This window comes from Pantherophis guttatus, chromosome 1, assembly GCF_059756535.1.
Source record: "Pantherophis guttatus breed Tessera chromosome 1, ASM5975653v1, whole genome shotgun sequence".
Lineage (NCBI taxonomy): Eukaryota > Metazoa > Chordata > Lepidosauria > Squamata > Colubridae > Pantherophis > Pantherophis guttatus.
Window position 1 is genome coordinate 96,689,759 of NC_142063.1, and position 20,821 is coordinate 96,710,579.

General features: G+C 35.1%; 1 protein-coding gene across 6 annotated transcripts in view; it reads right to left on the minus strand.

Moving 5' to 3' along the window:
• The window catches only part of MICAL2 (microtubule associated monooxygenase, calponin and LIM domain containing 2), a 78,291-nt gene that overhangs the window by 48,800 nt on the left and 8,670 nt on the right, over nucleotides 1-20,821 (minus strand). For 4 of the 6 annotated variants that reach the window (XM_087878689.1, XM_034417101.3, XM_087878692.1 and 1 more), the window contains exon 2: nucleotides 2,800-3,156. In XM_087878689.1, the coding sequence (XP_087734815.1) occupies nucleotides 2,800-3,063 (264 nt within the window). In that variant the 5' untranslated portion in view covers nucleotides 3,064-3,156. Of the gene's footprint in view, nucleotides 1-2,799; nucleotides 3,157-20,821 lie in introns of those variants that run through there. The other 2 variants (XM_087878683.1, XM_087878696.1) reach the window with 1 other exon arrangement.

Genomic DNA, 20,821 nt, shown 5'->3' on the forward strand with positions numbered 1-20,821 from the left:
GCTTTTTCAAAAGCATAAGTGATAGTACAATTAATTATTCTACCCAATACCCCGGTTTTTTCCCAATTGTGTCTAACAATCAAGTTCAGTAAAATATGCAGAAATTAGAAGAAGCAACATTAGAAAATATACAATGATTCCAATTTAATCAATATGGAAAACGTGGTTCAGACTTTTTGCATTCCTCAGGTACTCCTACCTCAAAATTGATTTTAGACAGGCATTCCTATTAAATCAGAGGCTAAAATAGAAATGCGAATGCTTACTTTTTCCTACAAAAGCAGATCTTATCTGTCAAAGTTCTCCCTCAACATTAAAAAGCTGTCGATTCTAATATTGCTATATCCAACATCTGAAAATATATCTTTATTTAAAATTGAATGTCACTGTTTCTTATACATCTATTGATTTTCCTCGGTTTTTTGTTTCAGATATTTTTATTTATTATTTTTCACTACTGTATGTATATATTTTCTTCCATTCAATCATGTCTGATTCTCAGACGACCTGGACAAACCCCTGCATTTTTCTTGGTGAGGTTTTCAAAAGTGGTTTGCCATTGCCTACTTTCTAGGACTCAGAGAAAGTGACTGGCCCAAGGTCACCCAGCTGGCTTTGTGCCTAAGGTGACACTAGAATTCACTTTCTCCCAGTTTCTAGCCTAATGCCTTAACCATTACATTTATTTTTATTTTATGTATTTTATACTTATACATCCCATTATAAATAATGCAATATATACATTTTAAGGCTACAAGATAGATGATAGATGGATGGATGGACGGACGGACAGACAGACAATCAGAAATAATATAGACAGTAAGATGCAAGACTGCTGCTATATTTATTACTATGCAGAAATTTCAACATGATTTTCTAACATTTAGCGAAACATTCTAGCCCGCTCACAAAGTAATTCTATAACCATTAATGCTCAACATGAGAATCATATTTTGTTCCAAGTATATTTGTTCTTGTTAATTGTATGGAAGATTTTAATTCCACAGCTGATTTATATACTGGCATGTAATTTAATCTTCTAAGGTGCTAAACCTAGTATATTTAGTATTTTAATACCAGTACTGCCTCAAAGTAGTCACTTGGGAGTTGTTCTTATTTCTGCACTTCCTATCACTCATATTTATATCATAGATATTTTTTGACAGGAAACAATGATTCATCAGTAAAGAATGCTTGCTTGATAGTTACATTCGGCCAGCAATCCAGTCAGTGTTTTCATTACATTCCTCAGATTAAGCATTCCATACATACAGTCTGGTTATTCTGATAGCATATAAAACAATTTTGGATCATTTTGGAGTAACTGAAATTTATTAAATTGATATGTACTGTTCTCTATTAAAGTGTTATTTTTGTTTTAGTTTCTGTGGAATATTCTCATTTTAAAAAATGTCAGAAAGCCATTGTTAATAACAGATTTTGGGATAGACCAGTTCTTTCTTTTCTAACCTGGGGATAAAAAACACATTTTTAAAAATCCTTAATTACAGAAGGATACTAACTACCGTACTTAAGTTGCACATATTCCATATATTCAACATGTAACTCAAATTATCTCGTTCACATCAGTGCTACAGTTAATGACTTAGTTCACAGGTAGGACAGTGTTGCATGAGGAAACTTATGGTCAGTTCTCAAAGCTGACGCTGTCACAGCATCTCCACAGTCAGGCACTTGGCAACCAGCTCACAATTACGACAGTTGCAGAATCCTGCAGTCACATGATCAACATCTGTGACTTTCATTGTCTGCTTCCAACAAGTAAAGTCATTGGGAAGCTGGCAGGAGGATCAAAATGTTAATCTTGTGATATTAAGTGAATCCTGCACAGTTTTTTAGCTCAACAACTGCAACTGAAACTACATGAGTTGATGCGATTATATAACATTGTGTTTCACAACCCCTTTATTTATCGACAGAGTTGCCTAATTACTGTCATTAAGAGGACTAATTGTATTAATATGTTAGATTCACAGTGTAGAAGATAACCAGGATGAGCCTAAGGGAGGGAGTCAAACACATCACAAGTCTCAAATCCCTTCATGTCCACAAAAGATCTAAGTCCAGTCCATTTGAATTCTGTTGACTCTTTTGTCAACAGTGCCTTTGACTGTTAGTAATTCAGATTCTTGTAGAGAGCTTAAGCTTGCAATAAACCCTTATATTCATTTGAACTGCCTGGACTCCTGATTTCCTGCATTTGAAACAGAGGATTTTACCCTAATTGGATGCAAATGAATTCAGTTTTTCAGTAAGGATGTTTCCCTTCCACCTACCTAGTGACCATTCACTCACAGGTTCTTATGAAAGCTGACAGTGGAAACAAAAAAGCTGCTTTGTTTCTTATTAAGTATTCCCAGCACACTTTGCATTTTTGACTTTGAATGCATTGTGCATTGACTTTGAATGCAAGTTAAATATGACAATAATCTTCCTCAAAAGGTGAGTAGATGAAGCAAGTACATATATTTTAATATATTAAAATTAACATTTGAATTTGTTTTGTTTTATTTGTTATATTTACAGTACAGATTAAAGCAACTAGAAATTTACAAGTATGTATTATGTTCAACTTTCAAATACTAAAAAACAGATGTACATAGTATGTATGAATAGCAAAGCATAGGAACTTTTGAACTTTTATCCATAAGAGGAAATTTGTGCAGAAATATTATTAAACCTAAAGAAGTATCCCAAAATTTCTTCTATAAAATCAGAGGGTCGCCTGATTTATTCAAGCAGGATCAGATTCAAAATAAAGTACAAAATTCACCTTACCTTTGTGTTTGTACAAGATTTTCCACGTTTATATTCCTTATGGCTTGCCCTTTTATCTAGCTTATTCCACAAAGCTTTGGCCTTCCAGCTGGTCACTTTTGATTTAAGTTTGACATAAAAGTTCCTGTTGTCCAAAGGATCTAATTCAAGATGGCGAGTGAGAATATTAAAAGCCTGTATCGAACCTTTGCATGTTTGAGCTTGAACAAAGCTTTCAAATATTTGATTAGCTTGGTTGTACTTATCGTTGTCTTTTTCACCCATGTTTCAAGAAGACTGAGTAGCATGTACAAATGGCATATTTTTAAGCAGAGGTTCATCTGAAAGATACTGTCAACTTGTCCCAAGATGTAACATCTAGAAAGAGAGAGATAAAAATCATTAGTATAAATCAGGACAAAATTCCAAATCTTTATAACATACAACATAGAATACTTCGTAGAACCTCAAAGTGTTGTCATCGAGGAAAAAAAAGTACCATTATTGAGAGAATTTTAAATAAAACTGCTACACATAAATAGATATGCTTATAGCAATGTTACGTTATCCTAACACATGTGTTTCTGATTTGTTACATGATTCCAACACATTTATCAGATATACATAGCTGCTGATCTCACACAAAGTGACTCTAGATAGCATACAATAAAACTTACTATTAAAACCCACTGCAAAATCCATTAAGAACAATGAAATAGAATTAAAAAGACAACCACAAGTGGGAGAATATTACACATAATACCATCAACATGTGGACTTTCTATCACCAGAAGATTCCCAGGCTTGCTGAAAAAAACAAAAACAAATTTTAAGGTCTTTCCGGAAGGCCATAATAGTTGGGGCAAACCTCACCTTGGAAGAGACAACTTTTAGAGAGTGGATGGAGCTTTTATGTATGCTTCAATATAACCTTTTGCAAAATTTCTTGCTTTGCTACTGTGTTTTTAGATGTGGTTTTTAAATTCTTTAAGAAATAAAATATCTTATCTTGTGTCATACAGTAAAAGGTTTGTAAATATATCTTTAAATCATTACCTAATGGTCCATGAAATATGCAAATGCAAACCATGGGCTTTATTATTATTAAAATAAAATTACTTTAAATGCGAACAAGTAAGTGACTATTTATGTAAAATAAAAAGGAGGAAAAATAGTGAGGAAAGAGGTGGGCTAACTTTTTCCTTTCTACTCATGAACACCAATTTCAAACTGCTTTCCTATATAAAAAATGCTACACTAACTTCCAGCCCTCCCAAAATACCTATTCCTAAGAAATATAAAGATATCAAACTTTACAGATTTTCTTAATAGCAACTGCAAATATCTTCCCCGTTGTTTACTGCTTCCATTGGTTCTATGAAATTAATTCAGTTAGGTTACAATTTAGCAACTTTTTGGAATATTTTTAAATAAGGGCAAAGCACACTTGATTCCCAATGGACACTTTGTATAGTTTATGTATTTTCTTAAAGATATGAGAACAAAGGCCATTCTTATTTCAACATTCAATGCACAAGTTTTGTAATGGCTACATTTGTAACAATTTAAAAAAAAAACCCATATGAGTTGTTATCCTGTATTTTATGCATGGCCATTTTTGGATAGATAAAAACAGTTTTAATATGCAGGGAAGATACAATCTGTTTATCACAGAGAAATCATAATAATGCATAATTCAATTGCAAAAGATAATTCAAATGAAACATCTTAGAAATTTGTATGTATACAAGGAACCAGAACAAAAAGTTTTGGCTCTGATGCTACCAGAGTTCTCAGTGGGCTTAGTGAGCAGTGATATAAATACATTTTTAAAATAATTTTTTGTAGATTATATCAAGAGATGCTATTAATATATTAAAATTGTTAAAAAGGGAACAAAACTCTAGCAAATGAATATAACTGCAATTCGTTTTGAATGAAATTATTTTTTTCCCCTCCTGGAGAATATTTTGACAAATTCCTTATTACTTACTACTCCGCACATCAGGAATGCATTAAATATATTCACCATTGCTAATATTCTCTTTCAATAATGTTGCTCAACTATGGAATACTGTATTCTACAAAATAAAGGAACAAGATAAAGGAACAATGAGAAATTCTTCCTAGATAATCACAATGAATTAGAGCAGAGGTCTTCAAACTTGGCAGCTTTAAGACTTGTGGACTTCAGCTCCTAGAATTCTCCAGCCAGCTATGCTATGCTATGCTATTCCCAGAGAATTCTGGGAGTTGAAGTCCACAAGTCTTAAAGCTGCCAAGTTTGAAGACCTCTGAATTAGAGTAATGTTATCATATCTTTCACCACTGATCAGTTTGCCAAACTTTCTTAATTGGACTAAAATTGTTCTTTATTACAGAACGTCAACTCCATGAAATGTAACCTATGATCTCTCTCTTTCATAGTGGTGGGAAAGTTCCTTCTTCCATAGACGTCCCATGGGTCACACTACATTTATTATTTATTTTAAAAAATGTGTATGGCTGCCCATCTTCAGACAATCTTGTGGGGGGGCTCACAGCAATAAAACTAAGAAACCTATATAAACATATAAAAATTAAAAACCCAGCACCTCACTCAACCTCCAAAAGGCCCCAAAGCTCTCCACAGTTCAGCCTTTATTTATTGCCTGGGCAAAGACTTTAATGATCTTCTGGAAGGCTAAAAAGATTGTTAGTTGCTGGGTAAAGGTGTTCCATAAGATAGGGGCAACCATGGGAAGGGGCACTCTTCTGAGATCCCACTTGATTCAGGAAAGGAACCTGGACCCTTCTGATCTGGTAGGATGGGGCAGATACTCTCAGAAAGAGGAGACCCCCATGAGTAACCTGGCCTTGTGCCACAAAGAAGAGGAAGACAACCTATTCACCAAAGTACCTGGGAGCAAGACAAGAAGCAATGGATGAAAACTTATCCAAAGAAAGTTCAAACCTAAAACTAAGGAGAAATTTCCCGACCGTAAGAACAATTAATCAATGGAACAGCTTGCCTTCAAAGGTTGTGGTGCGCAAAACTTAAGGGAGAATTTTTATAAAATGTTTTATAGATGGCATCTAGATCCAAAAAAACTATCTTGTATGTACCCGAATGTACAACCAAAATGTTGGAGATGTGATTGTGAGGATGCTACATACTTCCATATTTGGTGGACATGTAAAAAGGTTAAAGCGTTCTGGATAAAAATTTGGTAGATTTTACAAAACATTTTTTTAAAAGAGGTTAAAATTTACACCACAGTTGTTTCTGCTGGGTATAGACTAATTTGATTTTGAATTTAATAACTGCAGCAAGATTGTTGGTGGCCCAATATTGGAAGAAGCAAGATTTACCTACAATCCAAGAATGGACAATGAAAGTAACAAACCTAGCGGAGATGGCAAAAATTTCGGCGTACTTGAAAGAACATTCAAATGAAAGATATTTAAGGGACTGGAGAAGATGGATAGATTATATCCAAAGTAAACACCGGAATAAGAAGTTGCAGATAGGTTATGAATAAATATGTAGATATTTGGTGTGTTTTTAGGTAATTAAGTTAGCAGGGTAATTAGGGAATTGAAGGAATAAGAGATGCTGAATGTTATAATTACTTAGATTAGGATGGATTATGTTTGTTGAATGTTATACCCTGTAATTTGTTCTGGGAAGGGGGGGGAGGTGGGCGGATAGGAAGGGGAAAGGGGGGGAGGGATGGGGGGTAAGGGAGGGGAGGGGTTGGGGTGGTAGGGAAGGGGGGGAATATGTAAACCTTCTGTAAAACTTTTTAATAAAAAAAAATGACATTGGACAACTATTTGTCCAGAATGGCTGCTACGTTTCTTCTAGAATTATCATTTATAATACAATAAACCAAGAATTGCAAGTAGCCCTCATCAATACTTTAAACATTTCTCTTTTCGTCATTCTATCTTCCTTCTGTATATGTCTATTTCATTGCAAATTAATGTTTATATTCACCTAGAATATTATACTGTTAATATTCTACTAAATAATCTTTCTGGGTATCAAATATTTTATTACAATGTGGTTTCATTTAGAGCAATCTATTCTTTGACATAATTATTTTCAATGATTCATTTTTAAGGTATTATTGGTACTTCAAAAATCAGTCTCTATGGGTGTTCCATTTTTTAACATTTCAAATGCTAAACACTCTGACTTTATTTCCTACTTTTGCTTTAAATCTTATCCAATAAAGCCAGCAAAGCCAACTAAATTTAGTTTTTAAAGTTTAATAATCTTTAATTTTAAAAAAATTAAGATGACCCGTCAAGTTTATAAGATACAAATATGTAACTGTTTTATAAATTATCTTATTTTGTCCAGCAACATAATTCACATGGGAAATAGTTTAAAGAAGTGTAGCAGTTTCATATAATTGATTTTAAGCTTTACTCTAAAACAGCTGTACACTGTCTCTATGCTGGAATGTTAAAGGGCAAAATACAAGCTGGTTAAAAATAATTTCTTTAAAAAGGCATACTAATAATAGCTCAGATGCTTGAGAGGATAAAATAACTTAAACAGCCATCCAGTGATATATCTTCCACATCAGGTATATTTCAGAGCCTGATATAGCAAGAGTTATATCAGAGCCGCCCAGAGTCTCCAGAGAAAGGCGGCATATAAATTGAACTAATAAATAAATAAATAAATAAATAAATAAATAAATAAAAAAATAAAATAATCACTTATATAAAAGCGTATCTTGTGGTACACTTAAGAAACAGTAACTTTTAAGGAATTTAACTAACGCAAAAATCCAGTAAGGAGAACAATGTCTGAATTACAAGCAGAATAAAACTAGTAGTGCAGGTAGGGTTTCCATCAATTTCAAGTAGTGCTCACATATGGAGTGTAACTGGCTCCAATTGCAACATTACTAAAATTGTTGATTGGTTAAAATGATTAATTTTATTTGCTCAAGTACAGGCAATGTATGTCAATAAATATTAGAATTACTATTTTTTATTGTATTTTTAAATTTTTACTGAGATATCAGTCTCAGTAAAAGTAAAAGTAGCATAAACCAAAGTCAATGTGAATCCACCTAGCTATATGAATTTCTCTAGCCAAAAACCCTCCAGATGGAAAGAACTACAACTCCTATTATCCTAAGCATTATGGATAAGAATTGCTGTCCAACTGTTCTAGAGGCCATGGGAAAGAATGAGCTTGACATGCACCAGTCTTCACAGAAAATGAAATGGATGTATGTACAAGAAAATGAAATTCTTGAAAGGCACAAAAGGTTTCAGAAATTGCTATCTTTGGCTATTTTTCACCATCTTGTTTTCAGAAATGGGAATGACTTACAGTTACATCAAGTTGCACGCTTTCCCTATGTTCTGCTCATAAGATGGCTAATCATGTACACTTCATATAAAAACTATGTTTCTATAAACTAATGAAAAGACGGAATATAAATTTAACAAATATTATATCTGAAACCTCATCGGCACTGTCTTTATTGAATTAAGTTCAACTTTTTTCAAACGCCTTTCAACTAGCAATTATGTTTGAAGTTGCAGTCTATCATCTTTGGAGGTGGGAGAAGGAAACTGTCAAATTACCATATTCAGATTCATTGTATAATCAATACTGAAAGATTAAAGAATAACTTGAATCTTATCAAAGTCTTACCAACCACAATCTTGCTAAAGAACTTAAACAGGTTTGGTACAATCTTAGAGGACAGGTCCAATCCTGCCCTCTTTTTTCTTCCATCTCTAGGTGAAACTCATATTTCTAGTTCTTATTTCCCAGTTCTTGTCTATGTAGAATAGAATAGAATTCTTTATTGGCCAAGTGTGATTCGACACACAAGGAATTTGTCTTTAGTGCATCTGCTGTCAGTGTACATAAAAAGGCAAGATACATTCGTCAAGAATCATAAGATACAACACTTAATGATAGTCATAGGGTACAAATAAGCAATCAAATCATACTAGTAAACAATCAATATAAATCGTAAGGATACAAGCAACAAAGTACACTCATGCAGTCATAAGTGGGAGGAGATGGGCGTTGGGAATGATGAGAAGATTAATAGTAATAGTAATGCAGACTTAGTGAATAATTTGACAGTGTTGAGGGAATTATTTGTTTAGCAGAGTGATGGCATTCGGGTAAAACTGTTCTTGTGTCTAGTTGTTCTGGTGTGCAGTGCTCTATAGCATTGTTTTGAGGGTAGGAGTTGAACCAGTTTATGTCCAGGATCTGAGGGGTCTGTAAATATTTTTATTTAAGTATCCAGAAATTTAAGTATCCAAATATTTAAGTATCCAGAGAGAACAGTGAAAGTAAAATAATGTATGTATGTGTGTTTTATATTTATATATTTACATACAGATAAAGATCAACACACACCTTTTGGTCCCCTCTTATTTTAGAACTAAAAAGTAGGGAAATAGTGGTGCGCAAAACATTCTGACCTTGAATTATACTACTTCAAGTTCAAAACAGTTGTTTTAAATATGAAATATTTTGTTTTGTGGAATGCATTTTAAACTCAAAATAGTTCTGTTCGAAGTAACCTACTTCCAAATATAAAACAATTTCTCTCTCCAAACAACTCTTTTGAACTTAACATCAAAGTGTTTTCAATCCAAAATGGTGCATTTGCAAAATAATCTGAAAGCCTGTACAGGAAAGCCTTCTTTACAACCTTTCCTACAGATGAAAATCTTCTGGGTACTTGTCTTGAGTTTCTTTTCAGGTCTCTGTATTTTGTACAACATAGGCTAGAATTGCAGAATTCAAAGAGAAAAAGGAGCCACACTGATACTTGAAAGTTAATGGCAAGCTTCAAAGAAACAGCTAGTGTGCTGACCAGCTTTTCAGCAGCTAGCAGCATGGTAGAATTACAGGAGCTGGCAGTATCAGTAATGCCTGGATATGTTGGAGGTGCCTAGCAGTATGTCTTTCAGGGTCAAGATGGCTATAAAAACCTAGGCAATTGTGACAATGTCTGGTGGCAGTGAGTTTAAGTTCTCAAAAAATGCCAGTGGGCCACACAAGGTTGCTTGGCAGACCACAAGGCGTGATGAGGGCTATAAATCAACCAGCATTAGAAATGAACCATAAATAATTTATACATATCATATTTTACTGTGAAGAAGGACAGAGCTGAGTTGTTAATTCACACTAAGCCACTGTATGGTTTGCTTGGTTCTAAAAGTGGATGCATATGTTTTTCAGATTACATTACTTTTAAAAGATAAGTATTTATCATCAGGAAGAAAATGGAAGGAGGACTCAGCCCATAAACTTCAACATTTAATTCCTTACTCAAGCTGTCACTTGGACTAGCTTCAACCATTTTACATATATAAAATGAAAGTCAGTAACAGGCATAATAAAATTAATTTTATAGATAGTACTTTAAGTCTAATTAATTTAATTTAATGTAATTTAAATTAAATTAAATTAATTCTTTGTAGTGTTGCCTTCTGCTAACAAAATCTTTATGTCCCTAAATCACAACTGCAATGGAGAAATACAGTTCCTAAAATGTGAAGTGCAACTTTCCATTCATCGGTATGATTTAGTCAACTCTGATTACATTAAACTAATTACCAAACAAAAAAAATTATAAACAAGGTTCTATAGTTCACAGCTATAATAAAACAATTACAAATTACTATTAACTATTACAAAGCCAAGTTAGCAAGCCAACAATTAATCTAAACTAGCTCTCTATATTTACTTACTTACACTTTTATTATAAGCCACCCAGAGTCACTGTATCAGTGAGATGAGAGGCATAAACATTTGATAAATAAATAAACATATATTTTTTGGGGGGGGAGTGCAAATATTAATCATTTATTATTTTCACATCAACAATTTTATTAAACTCTTAAACTGCTTTAACTCCCAAATGATTTCATAAAAGGCAAGTAAAAATAACAAGTTTATTACAGATAAAAAAACAGCTGACAATAATAATGGCACAGTCTGTGATAAACTCAAAACACATTCATGCAAAATAAATAACCATCTGATAGTATCTCTGTGAACCTACACCAGTGATGGCCAACCTTTTATGTCACCGCATGCCAGCCTGCATGCCAGAAATGGCACATGAAACCATCCTGCCTGGACCGTGCAGCCTCTTTGGCTGTCACGCGCAGGGGAGCACTGAAACCCAGCGTCCTGTTGCGCATGCACCAGCCAGCACCCAAATTTCTGGTTTCTGGCACGGACACACGCCTGACGAACAGCTGGCCATCACGCATGCGCATGAGGTAAACCCGGACGTTCGGGTGCCAGCTCGCACATGCGCAACAGAACATCGCTCATCCGGGTTTTGGCGATCCCACATGCATGATGGCCAACTGATTGGCGCATGTGTGTGCACAGAAATGCGGAAGAGGAGCCAGTGAGGCCACACATTCCTTGCAGGATGGTTTTGTGTGCCGCTTCCGGCCCACATTCCATAGGTTTGCCAACACTGACCTATACAGAAAAGCAGATACTGTATTTATGAGCAATTATTTTTCTTTTTAAAAAGATTTTTAAAATAGAAGGAAAAAATCTTCACATTGAGCAAGATATAAAGAATGTCTCATCCTGATTTATAATCCAAATAATAGATTCGAAGACATATTATACATAAGAATATATTAATAAAAATTAAGCAGGTCAGTCTTTATCTGGTCAAAAAGCTTATCATCCATATGCAATTCAGAATGTCAGACAGACAGACAGACAGACAGATGGATAAAAGGGAGGATTAATCCCATTAAGAATAAAAACAAAAGCAGCAACCCAGTAACACTGAATCTGACCAGTAACCATTAAATGTCAGCTGACTTCTGGGACTGATATCTAAAAGACTGGTTCAAAAAAAATAATTGTGAATTGCTCCTCTGTTCAGTTTTGACTATATTAAAACATTCTCACTACTACATGAATATTTGTAATCCTTGAGTTAGAATGATGGACACGATGGACTACACATCCTTAATGAGTATGTCCTCAAGGCCAACATCTAAAGTGGGTCATCTTGTGTAATGGTATATGGGTATGACCTTGAGAGACAAAGAGATGCTGCTTAGGAAATGGTAAGATAAGAAACTGCATAGCTCACAATTGCATAGTGGGTGGAGAAAAAGGCTCAGGACAGACCCTACTTAAAGTATCAGAATGTAAAGGTGATGGCGGAAGAATTGTACTTTCACACCTGCAAGACTGATGTCAGTCTTGCCTGCTCCACCAGACAGGAAACACAACCAGATGACCTAATTCTATTTTATTGTAAAGTTATATTAACAGACTCTTGCAAATCTCTGGCTGTCACCTTTACAGCCCAATAATTTGGGGAGGGTCCCTTCTCAGCCTCTTGCTCTGCCTATTATCCAGCTGCAGGCTATGCTGTCTCTTATCTGACCATTCCCTAGGCATCTCTTTGCCTGGTCTCTCAAGGTCATTCCCACATATCTTGAAATTAAAACTAAACCCTGTGGTTAAATCCTTTGACATTGATAATAGTTTTGATAATCCATCAATGATATTTGGTTCATCAACATGTTCAGATATACATTCTGAAAACAAGTAGATTACTGAAATGATCATAAGCCCAGTAGGGTTAAATGTGACAGCCATCAATATGATATAGCTTTAGTGAGAGCACATGTGTAGCACTCTGTGATAGCATTACTTATATTCTGTTTAGTTTTTTCCAAACAGAGACTTACTTATTTGGTACCAATAGAGAAAAATATCTGTAGCTCAAGATTGAAATGGGTGTTCTTGATGTTTGTTCTCTGCTTGGTTGTTTTCTTGTAGACATTTCATTACCCAAACTAGATGTACTAAAACTGTTACCTAGTTTGGATAATGGAATTTCTGCAAGAAAATAACCAAGTTCATAGAGCACCAAGGGCCTCATCGTTCCCATCACCCATCTCCTCCCACTTATGCCTGCATGACTGTAACTTTGTTGCTTGTATCCTTACGATTTATATTGATTGTTTCCTAGTATGATTTGATTGCTTATTTGTACCCTATGACTATCATTAAGTGTTGTACCTTATGATTCTTGACGAATGTATCGTGTCTTTTTATGTACACTGAGAGCGTATGCACCAAAGACAAATTCCTTTTGTGTTCGATCACACTTGGCCAATAAAGAATCCAATCCAATCCAAACCAATCCAATCAGGGGTGGGTCCTACTTACTTTTACTACCAGTTCGCAACGGGACCACACGCACATGCGCTCGCTTCACAGAAGCTTTGTCAGCGTCTCACCGCTGGCATAGAGAGAAGTCTGACAAGCTTCCTGATGACATCCGGGTCAGTGGGCGGAGCCTCCAGCCGGGTTTACTACCGGTTCTTGCGAACCGGTCCGAACCGGGGGCAACCCACCACTGAATCCTATCCTATCCTATCCTATCCTATCCTATCCTATCCTATCCTATCCTATCCTATCCTTGATTTAATTTATATGCTACCAAAATCATATAACTCATGGCAGTTTGCTATTGTTCACCTGGATAAGGCTGGCAGTTTCACTCTATGGTGGGCAGTGTTCTACTGTAATGTTCTACTGTAATGTTTGGTATTTTGTCATACCAAACATAGGGCACTCACTCATTCCTAGAATTTAATCCATGGTTTTGAGTATTTAATAAAGAACTTGACAAACAAGGACAGCTGGAAAGAGTTTGTACAGGTAGTCCTTAACTTACCACCATAATTGAGCCCAGAAGTACAATCATAAGTTGTTGACGTCATAAGGTAAGGCATCAAATGACCAGAGCTGATTTTCTGACATTTTTTTGCAGCGGTCAATTTAGTGTATCAATTTTCCCCAATGGTGATGTTTGTTTGTTTGTTTGTTTTTGCCAAAAACCAGAAGTAAACTGGAAACCGACAAACGTTGCAAATCACATTCAGGTAACAGTGGGGCACTGCAAACAGCCATAAAGCACTGAAAACCAAGGTCTGTTTGCATATGGATTCATTAGTACAGCAACCATAACTTCTAAAATGGAAATACTAATTGCAAGTTCTTTCTTAAAATAAGTAGGTTGTAAACGTAACTTCAATAAATTATAATGTCATCTGGTAAATATAATACAGACTAACCCTGAAAATCTGTGTGATTTATTTAAGTTCTCCCATTTCATAACCTGTTAACCTAATCATTTGTGTCACTCTAAAAACATTAACCTCATCTCCAATATCAAACATTATGAGCTTTAAAAAAGGGGAAAAAATCAGTCACATAATGTGAAGTAATATTAAGCCAATTACAAATTACTTCCTGTTATGCCTCTAGATGTCAAAATAAGTGAATGTATGATGCAAAATGGAAAACACAGGAAATGTCATATTCTTTAAATAATTTATACTGTGTCATTAAGTATTGTTTTCAATGGTAATAATGAAGTAGGGATCTGTAAGTATATAATATTTGTCACATTCTGTAAGATGGGTGGCATATAAACATGACAAACAAACAAACAAACAAACATGGTTTTCAAATATAATCTTTCAGTTAATACCATAACTTAATAGGGGTAAACAACATGGAATCCACAGGTGCCAACATAACCCTAGATAACTCTCTTAATGTTGACCAGGTTTCTTGCCTGATTTTTAAAAAACTTTTTAAATAAAAACATTAAATAATAAAACCATTTAAAATCATTTGCAGCTCACTTGCTGCAAAACAAAATGCCATTTCCATCATTCTGTATATTGGCAAAATGCCTTTGAACACCACCAAAATGGTTTGTGAAATTCCAGAATCTGAGTCTCTCTTTTAATTTTGTTCTCCCCCCCCCACCATTAGTGATAAAATCTCATGTTAAAAAAGTACATAAATTCACAGAGGCAGATTCTACAAATTCTCATTAATAACATCTAATTACTAATGAAAACTAATGTAACAATTGCTGATTAGTATGGTTATAATTGATACACTATATCACAGGTATCAAATTTGCGGCGTCACGTTGCTGTCACGTGACGTACCGCAATGTTTTTCCCCTTCGCGGAGCTGGGGTGGGTGTGACCTATGCATGACGTGTCTGGTCCGCAGGCCGCCAGTTTGACACCCCTGAACTATATGATATAATTAATATAATTAATATACTATGTGATAGAATTAATGTAATTAAAAACAAAAAATAAGTAAAAGCAATAAAATAATGTATACATTTAAAATAATTATAATTAATATAAATATAAGTGATTATAATTACTTAATATAACTATTAATCAATTAATGTTATATGAACATTGCACATATGAAAGTCAACTGGGTGACCTTGGGCCGGTCACTCTCTCTCCACCCAACCCAACCCAACAGGGTTCTTGTTGTGGGGAAAATAGGAGGAGGAAGGTGCATTGGATATGTTCACTGTCTTGAATTATTTGTAAAAATAATAAAAGCAAGACCGAAATAAATGAACCATGTAGAATGCATTTGATAATATCCTTGCGCTGTAGTGATTACAGAAGTCACTGGCAGGCAATTTTTAAGGTAGGTAATAAAGGAACAAGAGCCCTGTCTTCTGTTAAATGCAGGGTGGATTTGATTTAAATCAAGTTGATTTAAATCACAATTTAAATCATGATTTAAATCACTAGTAAAAAGGCTTGATTTAAATCAACTTGATTTAAATCATAATTTTTAAAGAGCAGTTGACATCTGTTTTCTGGCAGCGGCTCCTCCTCTGACCCGCTGTTGACTCACCAACAGTCCCAATATTGCAGAATATACAGCCTCATGCTACATAACTAAGGTCCATTTCATGCTGATTAAACTAAATTATTAATGTATCTTAAATAGAAAACTATCTTTAGATAGATTTTTACTCCCAAAGCATTTTATTAAAATAAATTTGATAAAAATAAAAAAAAATCTGATTTAAATCAAAAAAATCCAATTTAAATTAAAAAAATCTGATTTTTTTTATTTTTTTAAAAAAAATCATTAATTTTTATCCATCCTGGTTAAATGGCAGTTCTATGACTGGCCCACTATGGTATACATTTTCTCAAAATTCTCCCTCTCCCAGAAGGATATATATTCATGACGCTGAAGAGTTCCAAAATACTTCTCTAAAATTTTGGAAACCAATTAAATGAATACAATAATGTTTTCTCTATGAACAAAAAAAACTAAACAAAACAAAACAGTTGATTATAATGGGAAAAAATGGAAATATAAAACATTTTGTATATACTGTTGTAGTGGATTAATGGAAGGCTCTTAAGGGGCTCTTAATTAGGCTGCTGGCTAGCTGGAAGACTTTGAAATATTCTGAAATACAGAGTCTGTCCTGCCAATGACAGTGAGGAAAGCAGAATTCAGTGGGAGAGGAAGTTAAAAGTTTCTTTATTCTCAGACACATTTGGCTGTGGGCCCTGCAAGAAGCAGAGCTTTAAGGAAGCTACTTGACTTAAGAGGTCACTCCAAAAGCCTAGAAAATCTTGGGAGAATGGGAACCAATAAAGTTGGCAGGGAACATTTAATTTAGTCATGTAAAAAAAAATCTATTCTGTTGAATAGATTATACAGTATCTGCTTTCTGTATTACTTTGTTAACTCAGACTTGTTTACAGATCTGAGTGCTAGGTTTTGAATTCAAATCTCAACTGTATTAGCTGGTTACAATTACACTGGGCTCTGAAATCCTTATTTTGTTGCTATTACTAAAACAAAAATTCTTATTTTCTTCATTACTCCAATCATCTCACCAGGCTCAAGATTGACTCAGCCTTCCATCCTTCCGAGGTGGGTAAAATGAGGACCCAGATTGTTGGGGCAATATGCTGACTCTGTAAACTGCTTAGAGAGGGCTATAAAAGCACTGTGAAGTGGTATATAAGTTTAAGTGTTATTGCTATTGCTATCTAGCACCTAATGTTCCAAAACTGCTTGAGCCGGGCAATCCTAGCTGAAAAGGAAAAACTGGAGCCATTCATTTAAAAGTTGGTTCCTTTGGGGAAGGAGCATTTCCTATGACTCACAAGATTTCAAGTGACAGGAACTTAAGAGTAGGTGGCTGCAGCTTTAAACACCTCCCGGAGTAAAACTTTTTCATTTCAAATAGATGAATCCAGACTCTCAGAATTTAGATAAAGGAGGGTAGAGTAGAGATTACAGAGAAGGATCTGGCAGCGTGTTGTGGAGGTTGATAACAAGCTCCCTTCAGCAAAACAGAAAAAAAAAAACCAGTTTAATATGAGTGTTAAACTAGTAATCTGTGTTCATGATTCTCTGATAAATACTGCTGTGTTCACTGGTAATTCAACACCGAGACTATAGCTTGTATGAATATGTCATGTTCTGATAAGTGTATTACTTCTTTCGCTTCAAAACCTTGCATGCTAGCTATACTGCCTGAAAGAATCTCTAAAAGCAGGAAAATATTCTTTTAATTGTATCTCTGACCTCAGTATTCATCCATCAAAATGTTACAAAACCACAAAGTAAAGTGTTTACTTGTTACTTGTAAAGCTGACATGATGGATCAAGCAAAATAACTATTTTTTCCTTGGTTGCTTGGAATGTCAACATTTAATTCCTCAGCACTTACAAAAGCCATCACGAAGACTTCACAAAATGGCTAAAACTCACTAATACTGTAAGGAAATATCTAAGACCTACACATTTCTTAAAAGAAACAGAGAGAGAAAAAGAGAAATGGCTTTTCAGCATGTTAAGGTTTGAAGACTTACTACTGTCTTTCCAGAATCTGCCAGAGAGATTCTCTGATAAATACTGATATGTAACAGTTTCCAGGAATTACAATTCCTGGCAATCTGCAGGACCAACAGCTGCCCACTTTCCAACTGATAGTATTTCTTTTTCTTTACATAAATATTTGTTGCTTTCCTGGTAGGATCCTAGATTTAGCTATCGCCTATCTTACTCCCTAATAAGGCATCCAAAAGCCTGGCCTTTTGGTGACAGGCATTACAGGAAAAAAAAACACATCAAAAAACCTCTCCATTCTCTTTCTACGGCATGTTCATCTTATGAATTAAAAGTTTAATACTACAGTAATTGGATTCCTTTTATTATAGATTAATTTTTGAGCATCCATTTATAGATTTATTAATTCTATAATTATTCTCTTTGGCTGGTATTTAAAATGCAGTTTCAAATTATACCTATTAAAATGAATGAAGCTAAAGCCACAATACTGGGTGGAGGCTGGGCAGAACACATAAGCACGTAAGGGATTCGTAGCAAGCTAAAGGGTAATGAAATATCAAAATATTTGCTTGGAATGCTTATTCATAATCAACAAATATCTGGCTGCAATCCAATACTGCTAGCTTTGATGGCAATTTGATACTCACTTATATAGAGAAAGCTCAATGGAACACAATAGAACTTATTTCTCAATCATTTGTTTTGTAAATTAAACCCATATACTAACCATTATGGGAGACTGCTTGTTTCATGACACTTGGAATATATTTAGGAATATGTTCATTATATGATTGATCAAACCCTATTTGTCTATTTCAGATAAAAAAGATACTGCCAACATTAAACAGTAGAGAGCAGGTATAAAATATTCTTCTTTGGAAGAAAAATGTTGTTGTTTAAGTACACACAGAGAAGCATCAAAGTCTCTTTATAGCAGTGGTGGAATTCAATTTTTTTTTACTACCAGTTCTGTGGGCATGGCTTAGTGGGTGTAGCATGGCTTGGTGGGTGTGGCAGGGGAAGGATACTGCAAAATCCCCATTCCCTCTCCACTACTGGGAGAAGGATATTGCAAAATCTCCATTCCCACCCCATTCTGGGGCCAGTCAGAGGTGGTATTCGCTGGTTTTCTGAACTACTCAAAATTTTCGCTACCAGTTTTCCAGAACCTGTTGGAACCTGAATAGCACCCCTGCTTTATAGTATCTCTAGAATTTAAAGAAAAAGGGCATACAAGTACTGTAGTCCTAAATTTACAACCATTGCTTTAATCACTGTTCAAAGTTACTGAAAAAAATGACTTATGGCCAGTTCTCACACTTATGACAGCTGCAGCATCCCTGGGGTTACGTGATCAAACTTTGAGCGCTTGGCAACCAGCATGCATTTTTGATGGTTGCAGTGGCCCATTGTCCTGGGACTGTCATTTGCAACCTTCCTAGGAGTTTCTGACAAGCAAAATGAACGGGGAAAGCCAGGTTCTCTTAACAACCACATGATTCACTTCACAACTGTGATGATTTGCTTAACCACCATGGCAAAAAAGATCGTAAAATGGGACATGAATCACTTGACAACTGCCTGGCTTAGCAACAGGAATGTAGGACTCAATTGGAGTCATAAATCGGGACTACCTGTAATATATTAGATCAGCCAAGGTCCATTCCAACATGCATTTCCTTCAACAGTCCACAAACGGAAGTGCAACAATACTCACACACTTGAGTTTTCCATCCTCTGGTAATTAGAGGCGTCCTACTTCATAGGCAGTACTGAAGGTAACATACAGGCAGGGGTGAAATCCATCAGGTTCTGACAGGTTCTGGAGAACTGGTAGTGGAAATTTTGAGCAGTTTGGAGAATAGGTAGCGGAAATTCTGAGCAGTTTGGAGAACCAGCAAATACCACCTCTGGCTGGCCCCAGAATGGGATGGGAATGGAGATTTTGCAATATCTTTCCCCTAGGAATTAGGAGGGAATGGGGATTTTGCAGTATCCTTCCCCTGGAGTGGGGTGGGAATGGAGATTTTGCAGTATCCTTCCTCTGCCACGCCCACCAAGCCCCACCCTCCAAGCCACACCATACCCATCAAACCACGCCCACAGAACCGGTAGTAAAAAAATGTGGATTTCACCACTTTTTACATATATCTTGAAAGTTTCACCTTTGAGAAAATTTATTGAGGAAATTTATCATACCTCTTTTTAAAACCATTGCTACATCTTGCAACAATGATTTTCAACACCTTAGCATGTATTACAGAAACAAATATTTGAATCCTCTGAAAGCTCTCCAATATATATATCTACTAGCTTCTAATGGTCCTAAAATTCATATTGAGTTTTATTTCTAAATTTTACTGGAAATTTTGCTCACAATGTGTTCTTTAAGTGATATCATGACTACTATCAGACATTGCACTACATATAGGTTCAAAGGCCATAATGATCAAAGTTATGTTTGAAACTGTTCCCAATCTCATCTGTATTTTGCTTCTCTGTAACTGTGTTACAGACACAACTAACATCATCTAAATTCAATATTAATCCTCCATAGCACCCCAACAGCTGGTTAACAGATGATTGGCAAAAAGTTGATGTTTCACACCCAGCATCTCTCAAAAGCCATTTGCCTTTGGAAAAATCAGGAGAAAATTGTAGGATAAAACCAGACGAGAAACCTTAGTTACCCAGATATCATCATCAAATCAATTATTTTCTAGACATGACCATGTTTTTTTTTTCTAACCCAATTCTCTCTTTGCACGCCGAGAAATAATACTGGATGGAAACATTAACACACCGACCACTTCAACCATCCTGTTAAATAATTTCAGGAGGTTTGGTTTGCATTATGGCCAAAGTAAACATAATGGCAGAAGTCCAATGGCCAACAATCTATAATGTTATTCCATTGGCATAATCAAAGCAGTCTTTGGGGAAATATAAATCCCTCAAATAATCCTCAGGAATAACTTTCAAGGTCTAGTGAGTGATAGATGAGAATCAGATAAGTTTTGTATACCCGGAATTTATTTTATCAATTTCCAGAAGTAACCTATTAAATGTATGAGTGACAGGTTTTAGGTGCAATGAAGCATATGTAATTTTATGACTAAACCATAATATAGCCAGCTTGCCTTAGGTTAGCATAGTGGATGACTCCATTATGTGTTTAGTATTTATGTCTGACTATCTCTGCTTGTTCAACACAACAAAATTAAAAAATCATGACCTAGCACTGTGTGAGATACTCTCCAATAAGCAGGTAGATATGAAAAAAAAAAGACATAATGTACATGGAGTGAATGGACAGGTATGGCCTCACAGACTTACTGT